The sequence below is a fragment of the Gekko japonicus genome, unplaced genomic scaffold (genome assembly GCF_001447785.1).
Source record: "Gekko japonicus isolate JY-2015 unplaced genomic scaffold, Gekko_japonicus_V1.1 scaffold4387, whole genome shotgun sequence".
NCBI classification, from domain to species: Eukaryota; Metazoa; Chordata; class Lepidosauria; order Squamata; family Gekkonidae; genus Gekko; species Gekko japonicus.
Genome location: NW_015166568.1, coordinates 8680 through 31429, shown reverse-complemented (window position 1 = coordinate 31429; position 22750 = coordinate 8680). Strand labels below are relative to the sequence as shown.

The window sequence follows — 22750 nt, the reverse complement described above, 5'->3', positions numbered from 1 at the left end:
TGACACTGTCTAACCATCTCATCCTTTGCCGTCCCCGTCTTCTTTGACCTTCAATCTTTCCCAGCATCAGGGTCTTCTCCAGTGAGTGCTCCCTTCTCATTTGGTGGCCAAAGTATTTGAGCTTCAGTTTCATTATCTGGCCTTCCAGGGAACAGTCAGGGTTGATTTCTTTGAGGATTGACTGATTTGTTCTTCTTGCAGTCCAAGGGACTCTCAAGAGTCTTCTCCAGCACCATAGTTCAAAAGAATCTATTCTTCGGCGCTCGGCCTTCCTTATAGTCCAGCTCTCGCAGCCATACATGACTACTGGGAATACCATTGCTTTGACCATGCGGACTTTTGTTGGCAGGGTGATGTCTCTACTTTTTATCATGCTGTTTAGGTTCGCCATCGCTTTCCTCCCAAGGAGCAGGCGTCTTTTAATTTCATGGCTGCAGTCACAGTCTGCGGTGATCTGGGATCCCAGGAACGTGAAGTCTGTCACTACTTCCACGACTTCCCCTTCTATTTGCCAAGGAGTGATGGGGCCGGATGCCATGATCTTAGTTTTTTTGATGTTGAGCTTCAAGCCCACTTTTGCGCTCTCCTCTTTTACTCTGAGCAAGAGGCTCTTTAGATCCTTTTCACTTTCAGCCATTAGAGTGGTATCATCTGCATATCTGAGGTTGTTGATCTTTTCCCCAGCAATCTTAATTCCCGCTTGTGATTCATCCAGGCCAGCATTTCGCATGATGTACTCTGCATATATATTAAATAAGCAAGGTGACAGTATACATCCTTGTCGTACTCCTTTTCCTATGCTGAACCAATCAGTTGTTCCGTATCCGGTTCTAACTGTCGCTTCTTGGCCCTTATACAGGTTTCTCAAGAGACATGTGAGGTGGTCTGGTACTCCCATCTCTTTAAGGACCTGCCATAGTTTGTTGTGATCCACACAGTCAAAAGCTTTAGCATAGTCAATGAAGCAGAAGTAGATATTTTTCTGGTACTCTCTTGCTTTCTCCATAATCCAGCGAATGTTGGCAATTTGATCTCTAGTTCCTCTACCTCTTCGAAACCCAGCTTGTACTTCTGGTAGTTCTCTATCCACGTACTGTTGAAGCCTAGCTTGTAGGATCTTGAGCATGACCTTGCTAGCGTGTGATATGAGTGCAATTGTGCGATAGTTTGAACATTCCTTGGCGTTGCCCTTCTTTGGGATTGGAATGTATACTGATCTTTTCCAATCCTGTGGCCACTGTTGCGTTTTCCAAATTTGCTGGCAAATGGAGTGCAGCACTTTAACAGCATCATCTTCTAAGACTTTGAATAGCTCAGCTGGAATACCATCACCTCCACTAGCTTTGTTGTTAGTAATGCTTTCTAAGGCCCATTTAACTTCACATTCCAGGATGTCTGGCTCAAGGTCAGTGATTATACCGTCGTGTTTGTCAAGGACATTGAGGTCTTTCTTGTATAGTTCTTCTGTGTATTCTTGCCATCTTTTCCTAATCTCTTCTGCTTCTGTTAGGTCCCTACCGTTTTTGTCCTTTATCATGGCCAGCTTTGCATGGAACGCTCCCTTGATTTCTCCAATTTTCTTGAAGAGATCTCTAGTCCTTCCCATTCTATTGTTTTCTTCTATTACTTTGCACTGTTCATTCAGGAAGGCCTCCTTATCTCTCCTTGCTGTTCTCTGGAAATCTGCGTTCAGTTGGGTAAATCTTTCCTTTTCGCCTTTGCCTTTCGCTTTCCTTCTTTCCTCTGCTATTTGTAAAGCCTCATCAGAAAGCCATTTTGCTTTCTTGCATTTCTTTTTCTTTGGTATGGTGGTGATTGCTGCCTCCTGTACGATGTCACGAACCTCTGTCCATAGTTCTTCAGGCACTCTATCTATCAAATCCAGACCCTTGAATCTATTCTTCACCTCTACTGTATATTCATCAGGGATGTGATCTAGGTTAAACCTGAATGGCCTCGTGGTTTTCCCGATTTTCTTCAGTTTAAGTCTGAATTTTGCAATGAGTAGCTCATGATCTGAACCACAGTCAGCTCCAGGTCTTGTTTTTACTGACTGGATAGAGCTTCTCCATCTTTGACTGCAAATTATATAGTCAATCTGATTTCGGTGTTGCCCATCTGGTGATGTCCATGTGTAGAGTCGCCTCTTAGGTTGTTGGAAAAGGGTGTTCGCTATGACCAGTGTGTTCTCTTGACAAAACTCTGTTAACCTTTGCCCTGCTTCATTTTGCTTTCCAAGGCCAAACTTGTCTGTTATTCCAGTTACCTTTTGACTTCCTACTTTAGCATTCCAGTCCCCTATGATGATGAGGACATCATTTTTTGGTGTTAGTTCTAGGAGGTGGTGTAGATCTTCATAGAACCGGTCCACTTCAGCCTCTTCTGCATCAGTGGTTGGGGCATAGACTTGGATTACTGTGATGTTGAATGGTTTGCCTTGGAATCGGACAGAAATCATTCTGTCATTTTTGAGATTGTATCCCAGTACTGCCTTTTGCACTCTCTTTTTGACTATAAAGGCCACACCATTTTTTCTACGAGATTCCTGGCCACAGTAGAAGATATAATGGTCTCTGGTGATTCCTAGAAAAGAAATCAGTGAGTCATAACCTGCTGTAATTTGGAGGGTTCCTCAGCAATAGAAGCATATATTCTTTGTTTTTTGACTTGTTGATTTTCCGTGAGAGAGACGTCCATAAAACCTGTCCGTTTCCTTCGTCACTTGTGTGTTCTTTGCCTCCAAATCCCTTCGTGGAAAAGAACCACTTGCCAGTCTAGGCAATACAACTACTGACCTTTGACATTTCGATACCATCATCTCCTGGATTGCTTCTTCACTCTTTCTGGGGTTACTTGTACTTGTCCTCTGCTCTTCCTCAGTAGCATATTGGACACCTTCCGACCTGAGGGGCTCATCTTCCGGCGTCATATCTTTTAGCCTTTTGATACTGTCCATGGGGTTTTCTTGGCAAAAATACTGGAGTGGGTTGCCATTTCCTTCTCCAGGTTAAAGACTCCACCTTAAAGACTAGCAAAATTGGTGGCAGGGGATGAGCTTTCCTGAGTCACTGTTCACTTTTTCATATACAGCTAGAATGTGAGTCAGTCTGTCCTATATATTGGAGAGTGGAAGGATTTCAGATGCCATCTGACATTAGCAGGCAAATGCCAGTAGCAGATGAATGACAATAGCAGGTATGATGGGATTAGTTGTGATATGCTGAGGGGTAGTAGGTATGGAGAAATCAGCATTGGTAATGAGATAGGAAACCCAGGTCTCAATTCAGTCCAGGAGGGTGCATTGTCCTGTATCTGATGAAGTGAACAGTGACTCACGAAAGCTCATCCCCTGCCACAAATTTCTTACATTTCTTTAAGGTGTCATGGGGTAGTTGTAAGGGAAAATGGGACTAGTGACTGTAGCGTGGTGCAAAACTAGCAATTATCTGCTACCTTCTCTGTAGCTCTTAAATTGCTCATCATTTAATTCATATCCTCCCTGCTCTTTCAGGATCCAGAGCCATTTTCAGAGGTTATGGTGAATCACCCCGAAGAGGAGCAACCACCGTTGGGTTCTGGGCAGAGCCACAATTTCTGGGTTTACAAACCAGACAGCAAGGCCCAAGATACAAGTAAGAATCTCTTCAGTTTGCACAGATTCTGATCTTTTGGCTGCCTTTTAGCAAGCGTGAGGTTGGGTCTAGGTCTTTTGTCTGGCAAACATAGATTTACAGCATGGAGCAGTGATTAAGAGTGGCGGACTCTAATCTGGGGGATTGGGTTTGATTCCCCACTCCTCCACATGAAGCCCACTGGGTGGCCTTGGGCCAGTCACAGTTTCTGTCAGAAGTCATTCAGGCCCACCTACCTCACAAGATGCCCTTTGTGGGGAGGGGAAGAGAAGGCCCTTGTAAACGGCTTTGAGACTCTGAGGCAGTGTTTCCTTTAAGCTGAGTTATTGTGAGCTAGCTCACAGTTTTCTAGCCTCTGGCTCACACATTTTTGTCTTAGCTCAGGAAGGAGGGCTCCAGAGGCAAAATGATTTGTGCAGCAGCCAAATCGCTCGCTCACAACTTTAATGCCAGTCGCTTACAAAGTAGAATTTTTGCTCACAAGACTTCACAGCTTAGAGGGAGCATTCTGAGGTAGAGAAAAACGGGCTATAAAAACCAACATTTCTTTTCCCAGCTCATTAGTTTGGATACTGCTGTAAAATCTTTGCTGGCAGGACTTCCTCACCTCTGTCTTCCTTGTACAGCACCAAATTTACATCCCAACTCACCGAAAACAAGACAAAGTGAATATAGAGAGATAATTTTCTCCCTTTCTTGCCAGATCCTTGGAGAAAAGATAGGGTAAAAATGTGTGGTAGTGTGGTTAGTGTGTTGGACAAGGATCTTGGAGACCCAAGTTCGAATCCTCGCTCTGTCATGGAAGCTTGCTTGGGTGACTTTGGGCCCAGCCATACATGCTCAGCCTGACCTACCTCAAAGGTTCGCTGTGAGGAGAATGATAGTTGCTTTGGTTCCCCCTTGTGGAGAAAGATGGGATATAAATGAAGCAAACTAAATAGATGAGCAATACAGAATAATAAAAGGCTCACGTGTGAAGCTGATAGGTAGTAGTTTCACACAACGATAGGAAGAGCCGACATCAGAGGATCAAAAAGTGACGTTGCTATGAACGCTTGGCCGCCGCAAGTAGTAGTTTGAATACTAAAAAAAAGGAAACGCACGGAACGCTGTTACCTTCCCACCGAAGTGGTACCTATAGCCAGTGATGGACCGCTGCTCCATATCTCCATGTCGTCCAATCTCCTCTTGAATCTGCCTATGGGTGTAGCGGCCCCCACTCCTTGCAGCAGTGAATTCCACGTGTCAATGACTCTGTCACTCAGCTGAATCACATCACCAGAGGTGTTAAACTCATTTGTTGCAAGGGCCAGATCTGACATAAATGTCACTTTTTGGGGCCGGGCCGGGCATGCCATAAAATGTAATGCCAGGAGCCGGTGATATAAACTTTATAAAGGACACAGGCAAACCCAATTAACAATATATATTTTTTACTCATCGGGAAGCTGTTCCATCCCCTTAATCATTTCAGCTGCCCTTTTTGGCACTCAAAAAGGAAGGTGCCCCTGAATGTAAGATGACATCTGCAAAAAATGTTATGCACCCCAAAATTGTTTTTTACTGGATATAACTGTAACTTGTAAGCAAACGTAAGCCCCCCCACACACACACATATACTCCATTTTATTGCTTTCCGGGGGAGGGGGGGGATTAGTTTGGCATTGGGGTAAATACTGTAAGAGCTGCGGTGGCTCAAGTGGTTAAGACGCTGAACTGCAGGCTGTGGAAGGTCAGTAGTTCAGCAGTTCGAGACCCGAGTGTGCCGCATGACGGAGTGAGCTCCCGTCTCTAGTTCCAGCTCCTGCCAACCTAGCAGTTCGAAAGCAAGAAATTGCAAGTAGATAAATAGGGACCACTTCGGTGGGAGGGTAACAGCGTTCCGTGCGCCTCGGTGTTTAGTCACGCCGGCCACATGACCACGGAAACGTCTCTGGACAGCGCTGGCTCTTTGGCTTTGAAATGGAATTGAGCACTGCAACCCTAGAGTCGGATTCGACTGGCTTTCGAGCAAGGGAACCTTTACCCTTTACCTTTTTAAATACTGTAAATAATGATTTCCCTAGTGTGGCTTCTTCTTAGCACAGCCAAATCACTCCCTTCTGGTGCCTGCCGAGGGGAACTTTGACACTCCAAAGCTTATACCCTGAAAATCTCATTGGTCTCTAAGGGAGGGGCTGTGGCTCAGGGGCAGAGCATCTGCTTGGTGTGCAGAAGGTCCCAGGTTCAATCCCTGGCACCTCCAATTCGAGGATCTGATAGCAGGTGATGTGAAAGACCTCCGCCTAAGACCCTGGGGAGCTGCTGCCAGTCTGAGTAGACAATACTGAGCTTGCTGGGCCGAGGGTCTCATTCAGTAGAAGGCACCTTTATGTGTATTCACGTGTGCTGGACTCGAATCTAACTCACTCACTTCAGCGTTCTCTTTCTAACCCCGCAGCTTCTGCACAGGCGAGTGAAGAGGAACACAGTCACCAGGAAAGCTGCCCGCAAGCAGAATTGCGGGAGGCGGCTACAGAAAACGAGTCTTCGTGTCACGAGCAGGGGAAAGCTCCCGGCTGCCGACAACTCCCAGGGAGGCAGCCGGGAAGCCAAGCGAATGCAAAAGCAAATAGACTCTTCCTCGGCATCTATAAGAAACAGCCGCCATTTTGGCAGACCAGGAAGATCTGCACTGAGTGCGGGAAGACGTTCAGCTGGGCCTCAGAGCTTCTCCGGCATCAGAGGATCCACACGGGCGAGAAGCCGTACCAGTGTGCCCTTTGCGGGAACAGCTTCACCTACAAGTCCCACCTAAACAGACACCAGAGGGTCCACACCAAAGAGAAGCCGTTCACCTGCTCGGACTGCGGGAAAAGCTTCGGCAACAGCTCAGACTTGATCCGACACGGGAGAGTCCACATGCGGGACTGAGCTCTGTTTTCGCCTTGGATTCTACGGCTCTGTCTGCGCATGTGTGACACCCCCCCCAACTGGGAATGGAATGGGCCAGGAAGGGGCGGGGCCTCTAGGTGCAGAAGGGTGCAGAATTTGTGGGAAGCAGAAGAGGGAAGCCAGGCTGCCCTGCTGGGGAGGCTGAACCTTAATCATGGGCTCTTTATACCTTGTTTAAGGTAACTATGATTTATGGATGGACACTGTTAATGGAGAGAGATGTTTGCCCGCAGGGCTCTTTTTGTAGCAGGAACTCCTTTGCATATTAAGCGACACACCCCTAATGTAGCCAATCCTCCAAGAGCTTACAGTAGCTCCTGTAAGAAGAGCTCTGTAAGCTCTTGGAGGAGTGGCTACATTAGGGGTGTGTGGCCTAATATGCAAAGGAGTTCCTGCTACAGAAAGAGCCCTGGGTGTTTGTTCTAAACGGTAATTTTAGAATCAGTGTGTCATCTAGTGGGGAGATCAGTTGGGACCCTCAGTTTGGGAGCTGGTGCAGAGAGCGTTCAGCTGGACCCTTCTTGACCCACCAACAAGAGGAAAACGGTGGACTTTGGGGGCTGGCAGGCCGCAAAGAAGGGAGAAGCGAATGGCTTGGACTTTAAAAGATCACTGTTCCGTTGCGTTACTAACCGTGCAATCCCAAGGAGAGTTACTCCATTCTAAGCCTATTCATTTCCACTCCTATGACTCCAGCTCATAATGCTCCAGTCGGCTCATATTGTTCCAGTTCTGTGACATCTGCAGTGGCTACCAGTTAGTCTCCAGATCCAATTCAAGGTGTTGGTGTTAACCTTTAAGGACTTGAACAGTCTAGGACCTTCATACCTACAGGACTGTCTCTCCCGTTACAACCCTCCGCGCTCCCTTTGGTCACCAGCAGGGGGCCTTTTGCAAGTGCCTGGCCCCAGGATGGCTCGGTTAGCGATCACCAGGGGGGAGGGCCTTCTCAGTGGTGGCCCCTACCATATCGAATGCATTCCAGGATAACACCTGTGCCCTGCTTGTTCAGTTTCCGCACAGCATGCAAAGCTGAATTGTTTAGGTTGGCCTTTGGAGGGTAACCACATGTTTGGGCTGTTTTAATAGTGGTACGGTAATAGCCACGTATTTTAATACTTTAATGTTAATATTTTAGATTTGTTGTTTCGTTTTTATGTTGTTTTTACCTTATTGGTTTAATGTTTTGATGTTGTAAGTCGCCACGAGGCCCTTTGAGTGAGTGGCAACTAAAAAAAAATCTAATAAATAGATAAAGAAATACAAGTGACCTGGAAGGGGAGGGAACACTCAGTCCAGGTGGGAAGGTTCCTTCGGCATCCCTAACTTACAGGTCATTTGTTCGTGGAGCAGAGAACTCCCAAGGAAAACGGCTGATTATTGTTCAGTAAAAAGGTAAAGGTCTTCCCTTGCTCGAAAGCCAGTCGAATCCGACTCTAGGGTTGCGGTGCTCATCTCCGTTTCCAAGCCGAAGAGCCAGCGCTGTCCGAAGACGTTTCCGTGGTCATGTGGCCGGCATGACTAAACACCAAGGCGCACGGAACGCTGTTACCTTCCCATCGAAGTGGTACCTATTTATCTACTTGCAATTTCTGCTTTCGAACTGCTAGGTCGGCAGGAGCTGGAACTAGAGATGGGAGCTCACTCCGTCCTTCGGCACACTCGGGTCTCGAACTGCTGAACTACCGACCTTCCACAGCCTGCAGTTCAGTGTCTTAACCACTTGAGCCACCACAGCTCCTATTGTTCAGTACAGATGTGCTGTTCATTTCAGCTGAGCCATTCCTTTCCCTGTGTTCTTCTAGATTTTGCACCTCTTGAAGTTTTTTCAAAATGCATTCTGTAATCATCTATTATAGCCAAGCTGGCCCGATCTCGTCACATCTGGCCCTCCTGTTACCCATATCAGTCGTCCCCTAATTAGTTGGGGGGATTAGCAAAGGAGACAGAGCGAAAGGGGGTAGCTGGGTTCTCCACCTATGTATATGGGGATGTTTCCCTTTAAGGGAACTCTCGAAATAAAGCAGGCAATGTTCAACCAGAAAGGTTTTTATTTAAAAGGGGGAAAAAATAGAACCAAAATGCACACAATAAACACACAAGAGCTAGCTAAGAGAAACACGGGGAGGAAAGAGGAAAGTGATTTTATGGAAGGGTGATAATTACGGATGAAGAAGAAGAGGAGAAGAAGAAGAAGGAATAGGAGATTGGATTTATACCCTGCCCTTCACTACCTGAAGGAGTCTCAGAGCGGCTTACTATCTCTTTCGCTTCCCCTCCCCGCAACAGACACCCTGTGAGGTAGATAGGGCTGAGAGAGCTCTTGAGAGAACAGCTCTGAGAGAACTTGTGACTGACCCAAGGTCACACCAGCAGCTGCATGAGGAGGAGCTAGGAACCAAACCTGGTTCTCCCAGATTAGAGTCTGCACTTTTAACCACTACATCAAACTGGAAGCAGCAAAATGGCTAGTGTTTTGTGAAAGGAAGAAGCCCACGAAATGGGGATGTATGTGGTTGGTGCAAGGAACACACACACACACACACTGCTGGGGTGGCAGGGTGCTTCAGATCTAGGGCAAAACGTACTCTGGGGCAGGTTGATGTATTTGCCCGAAAAACAATTGCTTAATGGACTTCTCTGAGGTGGATCAAGGTGTGGGAGAGGCTTGATGACCTTTAAGTACCGGACAGGAAGAGCTAATGGGTTAGGGGAATAGAATTAAGCACTGATTAACTACTGCTTAATTAAGGTAAGTGGGTGCAGGGGAATTAAGGTTGGGTGTTGATGAGATTAGTCCAAGGGTGAGTCAATAGATCCTGGGAGGCCCATTGTCCCAATATAATGCATCTTTCCAAGGCGTGGAGGGGGCAGTTGACAGTCAGCCTCTCTGACTCACCTTCCAAAATACTTGCCCAGGCTTGTTCCTAACTGGCATCCCCTGTGTAAGCCGCCTTGAGCCTGTTCGCGGGGAGGGCGGGGTAAAAATGCAATAAATAAATAAATATTTTGGGGGCAGAGACAGTATCCTGCACTTATGATTTGGATGTGGCATTAGAGGGATGCTTATTTCTCACTACCTATAAAATGCCCATCTGCGGGAGGAGGGGTCTGAATGCTAACATTGCTGGTGGGCCTCTTGAGGGCACCTGGGTTTGGGCCACTGTGGGACACAGGGTGTTGGACTGGATGGGCCATTGGACCGATCCAGCATTGGCTTCTCTTATGTTCTTCTCTGGATGGGAGATCACCAAGGAAGAGCAAGGTTGCTATGCAGAGACGGGCAATGGCAAGCCACCTCTGTTTTGTCTCTCGCTGTAAAAACCCTCTGGAGTTGGCAAAAGTCAGCTGCAACCTGACAGTGCTTTCTACACCCGTTCGACCATTTGCATTCATGAGCAATTTATTTAATGGTCATGTTCACTCAGTTTCCTCTACATGCAATGTATAAAATACCGTGTTTCCCCGAAAATAAGACACTGTCTTATATTTATTTTTTCTCAAGAAGACACACTATGGCTTATACCACAAATGCATAGAAATCCTGCTAGGGCTTATTTTGGGGGTAGGTCTTATTTTCGGGGAAACAGGGTATGTGCATATATATATGGATGTATAGCAGTGTTCCCTCTAAGCTGAGCTAGTGTGAGCTAGCTCACAATTTTTTAGCCTCCAGCTCACACATTTTTGTCTCAGCTCAGGAAGGAGGGCTCCAGAGCAAACTATATTATGCAGCAGCCAAATTGCTCGCTCACAACTTTAATGCCAGCAGCTCACAGAGTAGAATTTTTGCTCACAAGACTCCACAGCTTAGAGGGAGCGTTGATGTATAGTATATTTACTAGATTTATGGCTCTCCTTTTGCACTGGGACTATCAAAATGGATAACACAAAAGTCGATGCAATCAGTATGTGTGTGTATCATGTGCCTTCAAGTCGCTTCTGACTGATGGCGACAGTCTGAATGAAGGTCTCCCCAAAAATCCCATCCTTAACAGCCTGGCTCATGTCTTGCAAACAAAAGGCCGTGGCTTCCTTTACAGAGTCAACCCATCTGACGCTGGGCCTTCCTCTTTTCCTGCTGCCTTCAACCTTTCCCAGCATCGTTGTCTTTTCCAGCATGTCTTCCCCTCTCATGGTGAGACCAAAGTACCATAGCTTCCGTTCGGTCATTTTAGCTTCGAGGGGGAATTCAGGCTTGATATGACGAAGAGCTCACTTAACTGCCTTTATGGCATTCCGTGGTATCCATAAAACTCTCCTCCGACACCAGTCAGTGTGACGGGAGCAATTTTTCTCCAGGCCAGTTTGGCCAGGGATCCTGGAGGTTTTTTGTCATCTTCTGGGTATGGAGCAGAAGTCACTGGGGGTGTGTGTGGGGGTGGTATTTGTGAATTTCCTGCATTGTACAGGGGGTTGGACTAGATGACCCTGGAAGTCCCTTCCAACTCTGTGATTCTATGAAGTGACATCTGATATGCAGTCTATTAGGATTATATCCAACAGCCAGATTCAGGTCCCATAGCACATTAGAAATCAACACTTTTTGGGGGTATGAGCTTTGGAGAGAAGAAAGAAGAAATTGGATTTATACTTCCCCCTCCACTCAGAGTCTCAGAGCGGCTTACAATCTCCTTTCTCTTCCTCTCCCCCAACACACACCCTGTGAGGTAGGTGGGGTTGAGAGAGTTCTGAGAGAACTGCTCTTGAGAGAACAGCTCTGAGAGAACTGTGACTGACCCAAGGCCATCCAGCAGGCTGCATGTGGAGAAGTGGGAAATCAAACCCGGTTCTCCGGATTAGAGTCCACCACTCTTAACCACTACACCAAACGGGCTGCCTTTGGTATCTAACAAAGGGAGCCTTGGCTCTTGAATGCTTATACCCTGAAAATCTTTTGGGTCTTCAAAGTCCCTGCTGGGGAGCCTGAACCTTAATCATGGGCTCTTTCAGGGCTGTTTTTGTAGCAGGAACTCCTTTGCAGATTAGGCCACACACCCCCTAATGTAGCCAATCCTCCAAGAGCTTACAGAGCTCTTCCTACAGGGGCTACTGTAAGCTCTTGGAGGATTGGCTACACTAGGGGTGTGTTACCTAATATGCAAAGGAGCTCCTGCTGCAAAAGGAGCCTGGGCTCTTTATGCCTTGTTTAAGGTAACTATGATTTACGGATGGACACAGTTAATGGAGAGAGAGGTTTGTTCTAAACTGTAATTTTAGAATCATTGTGTCATCTAGTGGGGAGATCAATTGGGACCCTTAGTTCGGAAGCTGGTGCACAGAGCGTTCAGCTGGACCCTTCTTGACCCACCAACGAGAGGAAAACGATGGACTTTGGAGGCTGGCAGGCCGTGAAGAAGGGAGAAGCTAACCGTTTGGACTTTAAAAGATCACTGTTCTGTTGCGTTGCTAACAGTGCAATCCCAAGGAGATTTACTCCATTCTAAGCCTATTCATTTCAACTCCTATGACTCCAGCTCATAATGCTCCAGTCAGCTCATATTGTTCCAGTTCTATGACAGCTGCACTGGCTACCGATGAGTCTCCAGATCCAATTCAAGGTGTTGGTGTTAACCTTTAAAGACTTGAACAGTCTAGGACCTTCATACCTACAGGACTGTCTCTCCCTTTACAACCCTCCCCGCTCCCTTTGGTCACCATCTGGGGGCCTTTTGCAAGTGCCTGGCCCCAGGATGGCTTGGTTAGCTGTCACCAGGGGAAGGGCCTACTCGGTTGTGGCCCCTGCCATATCGAGTGCATTCTAGGATGACACCTGTGCCCTGCTCGTTTAGTTTCCGCACAGCATGCAAAGCTGAATTGTTTAGGTTGGCCTTTGGAGGGTAACCGTTACATGTTTGGGCTGTTTTAATAGTGGTACGGTAATAGCCACGTATTTTAATACCTTAATGTTAATATTTTAGATGTGTTGTTTCTTTTTTTATGTTGTTTTTACCTTACTGGTTTAATGTTTTAATGTTGTAAGTCGCCACGAGACCCTTTGAGTGAGTGGCAACTAAAAAAAATCCAATAAAGATATCAAGAAATACAAGTGACATGGGAGGGGCGGGAACACTCAGTCCAGGTGGGAAGGTTCCTTCAGCATCCCTAACTTACAGGTCATTTGTTCATAGAGCAGAGAACTCCCAAGGAAAACGACTGATTTGGAAACGTCTTCGGACAGTGCTGGCTCTTCGGCTTTGAAACGGAGATGAGCACCGCAACCCTAGAGTCGGACTCAACTGGCTTTCGAGCAAGGGAACCTTTACCTTACAGATGTGCTGCTCATTGCAGCTGAGCCATTTCTTTCCCTGTGTTCTTCTAGATTTTGCACCTCTTGGAAGTTTTTTTCAAAATGCATTCTGTAATCATCTATTATCATAGATGCAACGAATATGAAATTGAGCAAACTTCAAAGGACGGCGGAAGACAGAAGAGCCTGGCGGGAGCTGGTCCATGGGGTCACGAAGAGTCGGACTCGACTGTGTGACTGAACAACAACAATCATCTATTATAGCCAAGCTGGCCCGATCTCGTCACATCTGGCCCCCCTGTTACCCAGATCAGTAGTCCCCTAATTAGTTGGGGGGATTAGCAAAGGAGACAGAGCGAGAGGGGGTGACTGGGCTCTCCACCTATGTATACGGGGATGTTTCCCTTTAAGAGAACTCTCGAAATAAACCAGGCAGATGTTCAACCAGAAAGGTTTTTATTTAAAAGCGGAAAAAAATAGAACCAAAATGCACACAATAAACACACTCACAAGAGCTAGCTAAGAGAAACATGGGGAGGAAAGAGGAAAGTGATTTTATGGAAGGGTGATAATTACGGATGAAGAAGAAGAGGAGAAGAAGGAATAGGAGATTGGATTTATACCCTGCCCTTCACTACCTGAAGGAGTCTCAGAGCGGCTTACAATCTCTTTCGCTTCCCCTCCCCACAGCAGACATCCTGTAAGGTAGATAGGGCTGAAAGAGCTCTTGAGAGAACAGCTCTGAGAGAACTTGTGACTGACCCAAGGTCACACCAGCAGCTGCATGAGGAGGAGCGAGGAACCAAACCTGGTTCTCCCAGATTAGAGTCTGCACTTTTAACCACTACATCAAACTGGAAGCAGCAAAATGGCTAGTGTTTTGTGAAAGGAAGAAGCCCACGAAATGGGGATGTATGTGGTTGGTGCAAGGAACACACACACACACACACTGCTAGGGTGGCAGGGTGCTTCAGATCTAGGGCAAAACGTACTCTGGGACAGGTTGATGTATTTGCCCAAAAAACAATTGCTTAATGGGCTTCTCTGAGGTGGACCAAGGTGTGGGAGAGGCTTGATGACCTTGTAAGTACCGGACAGGAAGAGCTAATGGGGTAGGGGAATAGAATTAAGCACTGATTAACTACTGCTTAATTAAGGTAAGTGGGTGCAGGGGAATTAAGGTTGGGTGTTGATGAGATTAGTCCAAGGGTGAGTCAATAGATCCTGAGAGGCCCATTGTCCCAATATAACTGCATCTTTCCAAGGCGTGGAGGGGGCAGTTGACAGCCGCTCTGACTCACCTTCCAAAATACTTGCCCAGGCTTGTTCCTAACTGGCATCCCCTGTGTAAGCCGCCCTGAGCCCGTTCGCGGGGAGGGCGGGGTAAAAATGCAATAAATAAATATCTTGGGGCCAGAGACAGTATCCTGCACTTATGATTTGGTGGTGGCATTAGAGGGATGCTTATTTCTCTCTCACTACCTATAAGCTGCGGTGGCTCAAGTGGTTAAGACGCTGAACTGCAGGCTGTGGAAGGTCAGTAGTTCAGCAGTTCGAGACCCGAGTGTGCCACATGACGGAGTGAGCTCCCTTCTCTAGTTCCAGCTCCTGCCAACCCAGCAGTTCGAAAGAAAGAAACTGCAAGTAGATAAATATGTACCACTTCGGTGGGAAGGTAACAGCGTTCCGTGCGCCTTGGTGTTTAGTCATGCCGGCCACATGACCACGGAAACGTCTTCAGAAAGTGCTGGCTCTTCGGCTTTGAAACGGAGATGAGCACCGCAACCCTAGAGCCAGATTCGACTGGCTTTCGAGCAAGGGAACCTTTACCTTTTTTACCTATAAACTGTCCCTCTGCGGGAGGAGGGGTCTGACTGCTAACATTGCTGGTGGACCTGAGGGCACCTGGGTTTGGGCCACCATGGGACACAGGGTGTGGGACGGGACGGGCCATTGGCCTGATCCAGCATTGGCTTCACTTATGTTCTTATCTTGGAAGCTAAGCAGGGCCGGCCCTGATTAGTATCTGGATGGGAGATCACCAAGGAAGAGCAAGGTTGCTATGCAGAGACAGGCAATGGCAAGCCAACTCTGTTTTGTCTCTTGCCGTAAAAACCCTCTGGAGTTGGCAAAAAGTCAGCTGCAACTGGACAGCGCTTTCTACACCTGTTCGGCCATTTGCATTCATTAGCAATACTGCTTGGAATCTTCTTTTTTTTTAATGGTCATGTTCACCCTGTTTCCTCTATATGCAATGTATAAAATATGTGCACATATATATGGATGTATAGCAGTGTTCCCTCTAAGCTGAGCTAGTGTGAGCTAGCTCACATTTTTTTAAGCCTCCAGCTCACACATTTTTATCTCAGCTTAGGGAGGAGGGCTCCAGAGCAAACTAATTGATGCAGCAGCCAAATCGCTCGCTCACAACTTTAATGCCAGTAGCTCACAAAGTGGAATTTTTGCTCACAAGACTCCACAGCTTAGAGGGAACATTGATGTATAGTATATTTACTAGATTTATGGCTCTCCTTTTGCACTGGGACTATCAAAATGGATAACACAAAAGTCGATGCAATCAGTGTTTGTGTATTGTGAGCCTTCAAGTCACTTCTGACTGATGGCAACTGTCTGAATGTTTCCCCAAAAATCCCATCATTAACAGCCTTGCTCATGTCTTGCAAACAAAAGGCTGTGGCTTCCTTTACAGAGTCAATCCATCTGGTGCTGGGTCTTCCTCTTTTCCTGCTGCCTTCAGCCTTTCCCGGCATCGTTGTCTTTTCCAGCATGTCTTGCCAAAGTATGATAGCTTCCGTTCGGTCTTCGAAGGGGAATTCAGGCTTGATATGACGAAGAGCTCACTTAACTGCCTTTATGGCATTCCGTGGTATCCATAAAACTCTCCTCCGACACCAGTCAGTGTGACGGAAGCAATTTTTCTCCAGGCCAGTTTGGCCAGGGATCCTGGAGGTTTTTTGTCATCTTCTGGGTATGGAGCAGAGGTCACTGGGGGTGTGTGGGGGGGAGCTATTTGTGAATTTCCTGCATTGTACAGGGGGTTGGACTAGATGACCCTGGAAGTCCCTTCCAACTCTGTGATTCTATGAAGTGACATTTGATATGCAGTCTACTAGGATTATATCCAACCAACAGCCAGATTCAGGTCCCATAGTGCATTAGAGATCAACACTTTTTTGGAGGTATGAGCTTTGGAGAAAGAAAGAAGAGATTGGATTTATACTTCCTCCTCCACTCGGAGTCTCAGAGCGCCTTACAATCTCCTTTCTCTTCCTCTCCCCCAACACACACCCTGTGAGGTAGGTGGGGTTGAGAGAGTTCTGAGAGAACTGCTCTTGAGAGAACAGCTCTGAGAGAACTGTGACTGACCCAAGGCCATCCAGCAGGCTGCATGTGGAGAAGTGGGAAATCAAACCCGGTTCTCCGGATTAGAGTCCACCACTCTTAACCACTACACCAAACGGGCTGCCTTTGGTATCTAACAAAGGGAGCCTTGGCTCTTGAAAGCTTTTACCCTGAAAATCTTTTGGGTCTTCAAAGTACTACTGGATTTGAATCAAAATACATGTGAGTGTGTGTACCTATATGTGTATATATGGCACGGTCTGATCTCAACCAAATTGCTCATCACTGTATTTAATAGCAAATGTCTTCTTGGCCCACGTTCAGATAACAACATGGATGCAATGTGGGGATTCTCAGCTATCCCTTAGGGTTCCACAGCCCGATTTGCAGAAAAATCTAACATGGTCCAAAAAATGGGGGGAACTAAAAATTCAGTGCACATTCAAATATTGTTTTAAAAAACCCTGCCCAGGGCTTAGCTCCTATTTTGGATTGTTATCGGAACCACTTTACCCTCAATGGTACCCCTGCAGGGATTTGGTGGGGGGGCTACCAATCTGAACAGAATGCCAGCCGCTGCCAATGTCCTGGGAGATTCAAGGGGTGAGGCCTGGGGCCTTAAAGCTTAAAGCCTCAAGGACAGCCCACATGAGCCTGCTGTTTTAGATCCACCTCAGAGGCCTTCTGTGTTCCCAACCAATGTTCCCTCTAAGCTGTGGAGTCTTGTGAGCAATTATTCTGCTTTGTGAGCTCCTGGCATTAAAGATGTGAGCGAGCGATTTGGCTACTGCATATATTAGTTGGTTCTGGCGCCATCCCGCCCTGAGCTAAGACAAAAATGTGTGAGCCAGAGGCTAAAAAACTGTGAGCTCGCTCACACTAACTCAGCTTAGAGGGAACACTGCTCCCAACTGTCTGAGGTAGGGGGGCAATTGGGGGTTGAGCCTTCTATGTGGTGGCCCCTCAGTGGTGCAATGCTTTTTGCATCCACCTAAGTATACTTTAGACAGCAGGGGAAAACTTTTTATTTAACCCCACCACACACTTTTTTTCATGAAACGCGTGCCATAGCATTCACCCACCATTCCTTTTGTGTTATCACTGTCTTTGCTCTACTGCGTCTGGCAATGTTGATATCTTCTTTTGCTTCTCATGTTCTGTTTTGCTGACGTCATTTGTAGGACAGGCAGCCATAAATATGCCTGATAAACAGATCCCCCCCCCCAATAGCTCCCACAGCTTTAGATTGCTTCCTCACTTCTCTTGTCTAAACCTCAACATTCCTTTCCCCAGCTTGTTTCCTCCGATTGCAGAATTTATTGAGTGCCTATCCGCAAAGGAGCATTAGGGAGGGGGGCAAAGACCAGTGATGGATTTCTGCCCTCTTCGGGAGTTCCCCAGCTGTGCAAAAAAGTATGATTTTGTAAACGGGGGGTGGAACCACCCTTCCGAAAGAGCTTGATGAGGACTAAGCTTTCTTCAAGAGACCTGGGATATTGAGAGTTGTTGAAAATCAGTTAAAAGAAAACTCACATTCGGAGATCCCCTATGTGCACAAATGAGCTGAACAACACTTGAGTATCCATATGGCAGGGTTGCCAGATGTCTTCTTTTTAGAGGACATGTCCTCTCTCTCTCTCTTTTTTTTTTTGGTGTCTGTCCTCTTTTGGGTGGTTTTTAAAAAACTGATGGAAATGTCCTCTTTTTGGGGCTGGAAGGTTAGGGATATTAGTTAGCAGCAACTATCGCTGCTTAAATAGTAGGGGTACCCTGAGCCAGTCCTGGCAAGACGTTCCTACAATGCTGTCCAAATACTTTAGAAGAAGAGAGAAGAGATTGGATTTATACCCCACCATTCAATTGGAGTCTCAGAGCGGCTTACAAACTCCTTTTCCCTTCCCCTCCCCACAACAGACACCCTGTGAGGTGGGTGGGGCTGAGAGAACTCTGACACAAACTGCTCTTTTCCAAGGACAGCTGTGCCAGAGCTTGTGACTGACCCAAAGTCACATCAGCAGGTGCAAGTGGAGGAGGGGGGAATCAAACCCGGTTCTCCCAGATTTGAGTCCACACACTTAACCACTACACCAAACTGGCTCTCTTTAGGGAATCTTTTCAAGGACATCGCAAAGCGGAGCCCACCCACCAGCCCAAGAGCCTCCGGGGACCTCCGGCAAAGGTGACAGAAGGGAAACCTCCCCCGTCCCAGATGTTTAGCCCGAATGTTACACCAGCAGCAGCAGAGGCAGACTGAGATGAAAGTGTTTAATTTTGAATTTTAAAAAAGGGGGGAGGGGTAAAGAGATACACTCAAATCAGTATTTTCAAATATATATAGGTCGATAAATATAATGTTGCCAGGAAGAGGATTACAAGACCATCTAAGGGGGTTACGCTGCTGGAAGAGAGAAAAGTTGAAAATCTGGAGAGAGAGAAATAGAGAACAAGTGCTTCGTTTAAAAAAAATAGTATAAATACCCGCTAAATTGATTTCGATACAAGCGAAAACCAACTCGGATGGCAAAACGAGTTAACGGGCTGATTTCTCACAGGACTAAACATTTCTATCATCTGACGATCCTTCTGTGCGTAGTGAGATATCTGACTCCGAGGACACACCTGAAGGACGACTCCCATCCTGTTTTGAGTCTCAGCTCCAAAGGGAAGCAGTGGCTGGGAACACAACTACAACCGTCCTGGGCTCCTTTTGGCTCTCTCTGACTCAGCTCCCCCACTGTCAGGACCGAGGACTGTATGCTCCTTGGGGCAGAGAACGCAGGAAGACTCCTGAAATCAAACTGCAAGGGTCATCTGGCCCAGCACCCTGTTCCCAACGTTAGACAGCCAGTGATTGTGAGGAAGCCCATGATTAGGATATGGTGATGCATCCCTTCCCTCTGGCTGTTGCCCCTCCCCAAGCAACTGAGAGAGATACACTGCCTCTGTACATGGAGGTTCCGTTCTTAACTTTCACAGTTAGTAGCTGCTGATAGAAACATGCACCATGAATTTAACTCGTCCTTTTATAAGAGCCCCAAAAGCAGCTCATTCTTGGCTTCCGTGAAGCCCACGCTGAAGGGCTCACTGTCTACCAAGAGATAGACTGCCTCTGTGCATGGAAGTTCCATTCTTACCTTTCACGGCTCATAGGAGGGACAGAGCCCGTAGGAGGGGAATCTGTCTTATTTGTAAACTGATGGCACGGTAAAAATAATATATAGTAACAAAAATAATAATAATAATAATAGGAGCAGCTGTAGGTTGTTTGTGTGACAGGGTTTGCCCCACGTAAGCCCAGTGACTTCAGCCACACCAATGCCAGAGCTGTGTGGGTGTGGGCTTAAAACTAAAATGAAGATTACAGGTTCCAGAATGTTAAACTAAGTGCTGCCATTTGAGTAAATCAGGCAAAATCAAGGCAGATTTGCACGCCTTAGTTTACCTACGTTTATTCCGCTCCTGTTTGGCTTGGAGAGAGGAAAAAGCTCGATGTAAAACTTAAGCCCTGCCCCCCCCCACAGTTACGAGACACCCTCATGATCCCCCCCTCCCAACTCACATGCTTTGAAGCCTATCTGCATAGCCAAGAGAACTAGAAACTCGCTCCATTTGGTTTTTCTCTCGTGTGCGTCTTACAGGATAACCTCCACTGTTACTGCTAAATCGTGCATTTGCATGGAACCGTGGGACACACAGTTGTGGGGCACAAAACCCCTCTTTCTTGTAGGTTACGGCGACGTGGCTGAAGGTGGGGCATCTCCATCGTACCAGCAGAACCCATACTGACCACCTAGCGTGCTCGTGTCGTAGGCCAAAACTGTGCCACCGTTTGAACGGATAACCATTATGAGCGGGAGTGCAACAAGTTTGTCTTACGGAAACAGAAAGGAGAATCCCTGGATGACCGTCATTCCTGGAATCTGCATGCACTATCCCTGTCCATCCACACATACATACACATCCTGGAGTAATGCAGACAGGTGCCTCGCCACTGTGGGTACAGCTCGGCGTCAGAGATTTATCTGACATTACCCCCTCCCCCCCCAAAAAAAAAGTGGCTTGCGAGGTTGCACAGTGATATTCCTTTCGGCTTGTAAGCGACACCGGGCTCACTCTCCCGTGTGCATTTTCCTGTGTGCGATTAGATATAAACCCCGGGTGAAGCTTTTCCCGCAGTCCAAACACTTGTAGGGCTTCTCTCCTCGGTGGGTCCTTTCGTGGGCAGTGAGATTCGAGCTGCGGCGGAAGGCCTTCCCGCAGTCGGCACAGCTGTACGGTTTCTCCCCGGTGTGGGTCCTTTCGTGGACGATGAAATCCGAGCTCCAGCGGAAGCTCTTCCCGCAGTCTGAGCATTTGTAGGGCTTCTCGCCCGTGTGGGTCCGCATGTGCGTGGTGAGGTTGGAGTTGCGGTTGAAGCTCTTCCCGCAGTCGGTGCACTGGAAGGGCTTCTCCCCCGTATGGATCTTCTTGTGCCGGATGAAGTGGGAGCGGTGGTCGAAGCTCTTCCGGCAGTCCTGGCACTTGTAGAGCCTCTCCTCGGTGTGGATCCGCCGGCGGAGGACAACGCACCTCTTCTGCCGCTGGTTCTCCTGCATCCGCTCTTGGAAGATGATCTTGCTGAGGTCCTCGTAGCCCACCCTGCAGGGAATGGCCTCGGCTGCTCTCTTCCCGGGGTGGATGCCCTGATGCCGCTCTGGTCTCGGCTGGTTCTCGGAAGCTCTCCCTGTGTCATGACAGAGATTCTCACGGGGTTTCTGTAACGACGTCCCGCACAGAGCCTCTCGCTCGGGGTAGTCCAGCGGCCGCACGGTCTGCCTCTCGTGTTCGTTCAACAACCTGCCGCCTGATGGAATAAGAAGGGAAGGGAAACCACCAGCTTTCAAGCTGCTGCATCAATGATCAACTTAACGAATCAGACTTAGAGAAGTTGTGGGTTCCTGACAAAAATATGCAAATCTATCACTAAAATCTGCCTCAACTCCCGAGGACTGGAAGGTAGCCAATGTAACCCGCATCTTTAAAAAAAGGTTCCAGAAGAGATCCGGTAAATTACGGGCTGGTCAGTCTAATGTCGATACTGGGTAAGGGAAGTTCTTGTCTCACTAACCTTTTAGAGTTCTTTGAGGGGGTGAACAAACATGTGGACAGGATGACCCAGTAGATGTTGTTTACCTAGACTTCCAAGAACACTTTTGATAAAGTTCCTCATCAAAGACTCAGCAGTCATGGGATAAGAGGACATCCTCTTGTGGATTAAAAACTGCTTAAGTAACAGGAAACAGAGAGTGAGTATAAATGGGCAGTTTTCACAGTGGAACGTGATAAAGCAGTGGGGCACTGCAGGGCTCCATACCAGGTCCAGTGCTTTTTAACTGGTTCATTAATGATTTGGAGTTTGGGAATAAGCAGTGAAATGACTAAGTTTGCAGATGACGCTAAGTTGTTCGGGGCAGTGAAAACCAGGGAGGTCTGTGAGGAGCTACAGAGGGATCTGTCGAGGCTGGACAAGTGGGCTTCAACGTGGCAAATGAGATTCAACACGGGCAAGTGCGAAAGGAATGCACATTGGGAGCCAAAAATCCCAGCTATAAATACAGGGTGATGGGGTCCAAACTGGAGGTAACTGACCAGGAGAAAGATCTTGGGAGTCATGGTACATATCTCACTGAAAATGTCCACCCAGTGTGTGACTGCAATAAAAAAGGCCAACGCTATGCTGGGCATTGTTAGGAAGGGAACTGAAAACAAATCAGCCAGTATCGTAATGCCCCTGTATTAACTGATGGTGCCGCTTCATTTGGAATACTGTGTACAACTCTTGTCACCGCACCTAAACAATGATATTATAGCATTGGAAAAGGTACAGAAAAGGGCAACAAAATGATGAAGGGGATGAAACACCTTCCCTAAGAAGAAGATTAAAAAGGTTAGGGCTCTTTAGTTTGGAGAAACAATGATGGAAGAAGAAGATATTGGATTTATACCCCGCCCTTCACTACCCAAAGGTGTCTCACAGTGGCTTACAAACTCCTTTCCCCTCCCCTCCCCACAACAGATACCCTGTGAGGTAGGTGGGGCTGAGAGAGCTCTGACAGAAACTGCTCTTTTTCAAGGACAGCTCTTATCAGAACTATGGCTTGCCCAAGGTCATCCAGCCAGGTGCAAGTGGAAGAGTGGGGAATCAAACCCAGTTCTCCCAGATTAGAGTCCGCGCACTTAACCACTACACCAAACTGGAGGGATGATATGATAGAGTTTTACCGAAGTATGCATGGGATAGAGAAGGTAGAGGGAGAAGTCCTTTTCTCCCTTTCTCACAATACAAGAACCCGTGGGCACTCAATGAAATTAATGAGCAGTAGGTGCAGAACAGGTAAAAGGAAGTATTTCTACACCCAAAGAGTAATTAGCATGTAAAATTCACTGCTGCAGGAAGTGGTGGTGCTAGAAGCATAAACTGCTTCAAGAGGGGATTGGATAAACATCTGGAGCAGAGGTCCGTCAGTGGCTATTAGCCACAAGATGTAGATGGAAAGTTATGTCTGGGGCAGAGATGCTGTCTTACTGGTGC

The 22750-nt window shown here is 47.2% G+C and overlaps 1 protein-coding gene and 1 non-coding gene across 2 annotated transcripts in view; one reads left to right on the top strand and one right to left on the bottom strand.

Annotated features, from left to right (window-relative positions):
* Positions 1 to 22750, bottom strand: part of LOC107111392 — a 47394-nt gene that overhangs the window by 17673 nt on the left and 6971 nt on the right. The window contains exons 3-4 of the mRNA XM_015412358.1: positions 20293 to 21022; positions 4240 to 4277 (exon numbers count right to left, since the gene is read on the bottom strand). Coding sequence (XP_015267844.1) covers positions 4240 to 4277; positions 20293 to 21022 — 768 coding nt within the window. The remainder of the gene's footprint in view (positions 1 to 4239; positions 4278 to 20292; positions 21023 to 22750) is intronic.
* TRNAT-GGU lies at positions 5806 to 5877 on the top strand. The gene has a single exon. It is a non-coding gene; the product is annotated as a tRNA-Thr (tRNA).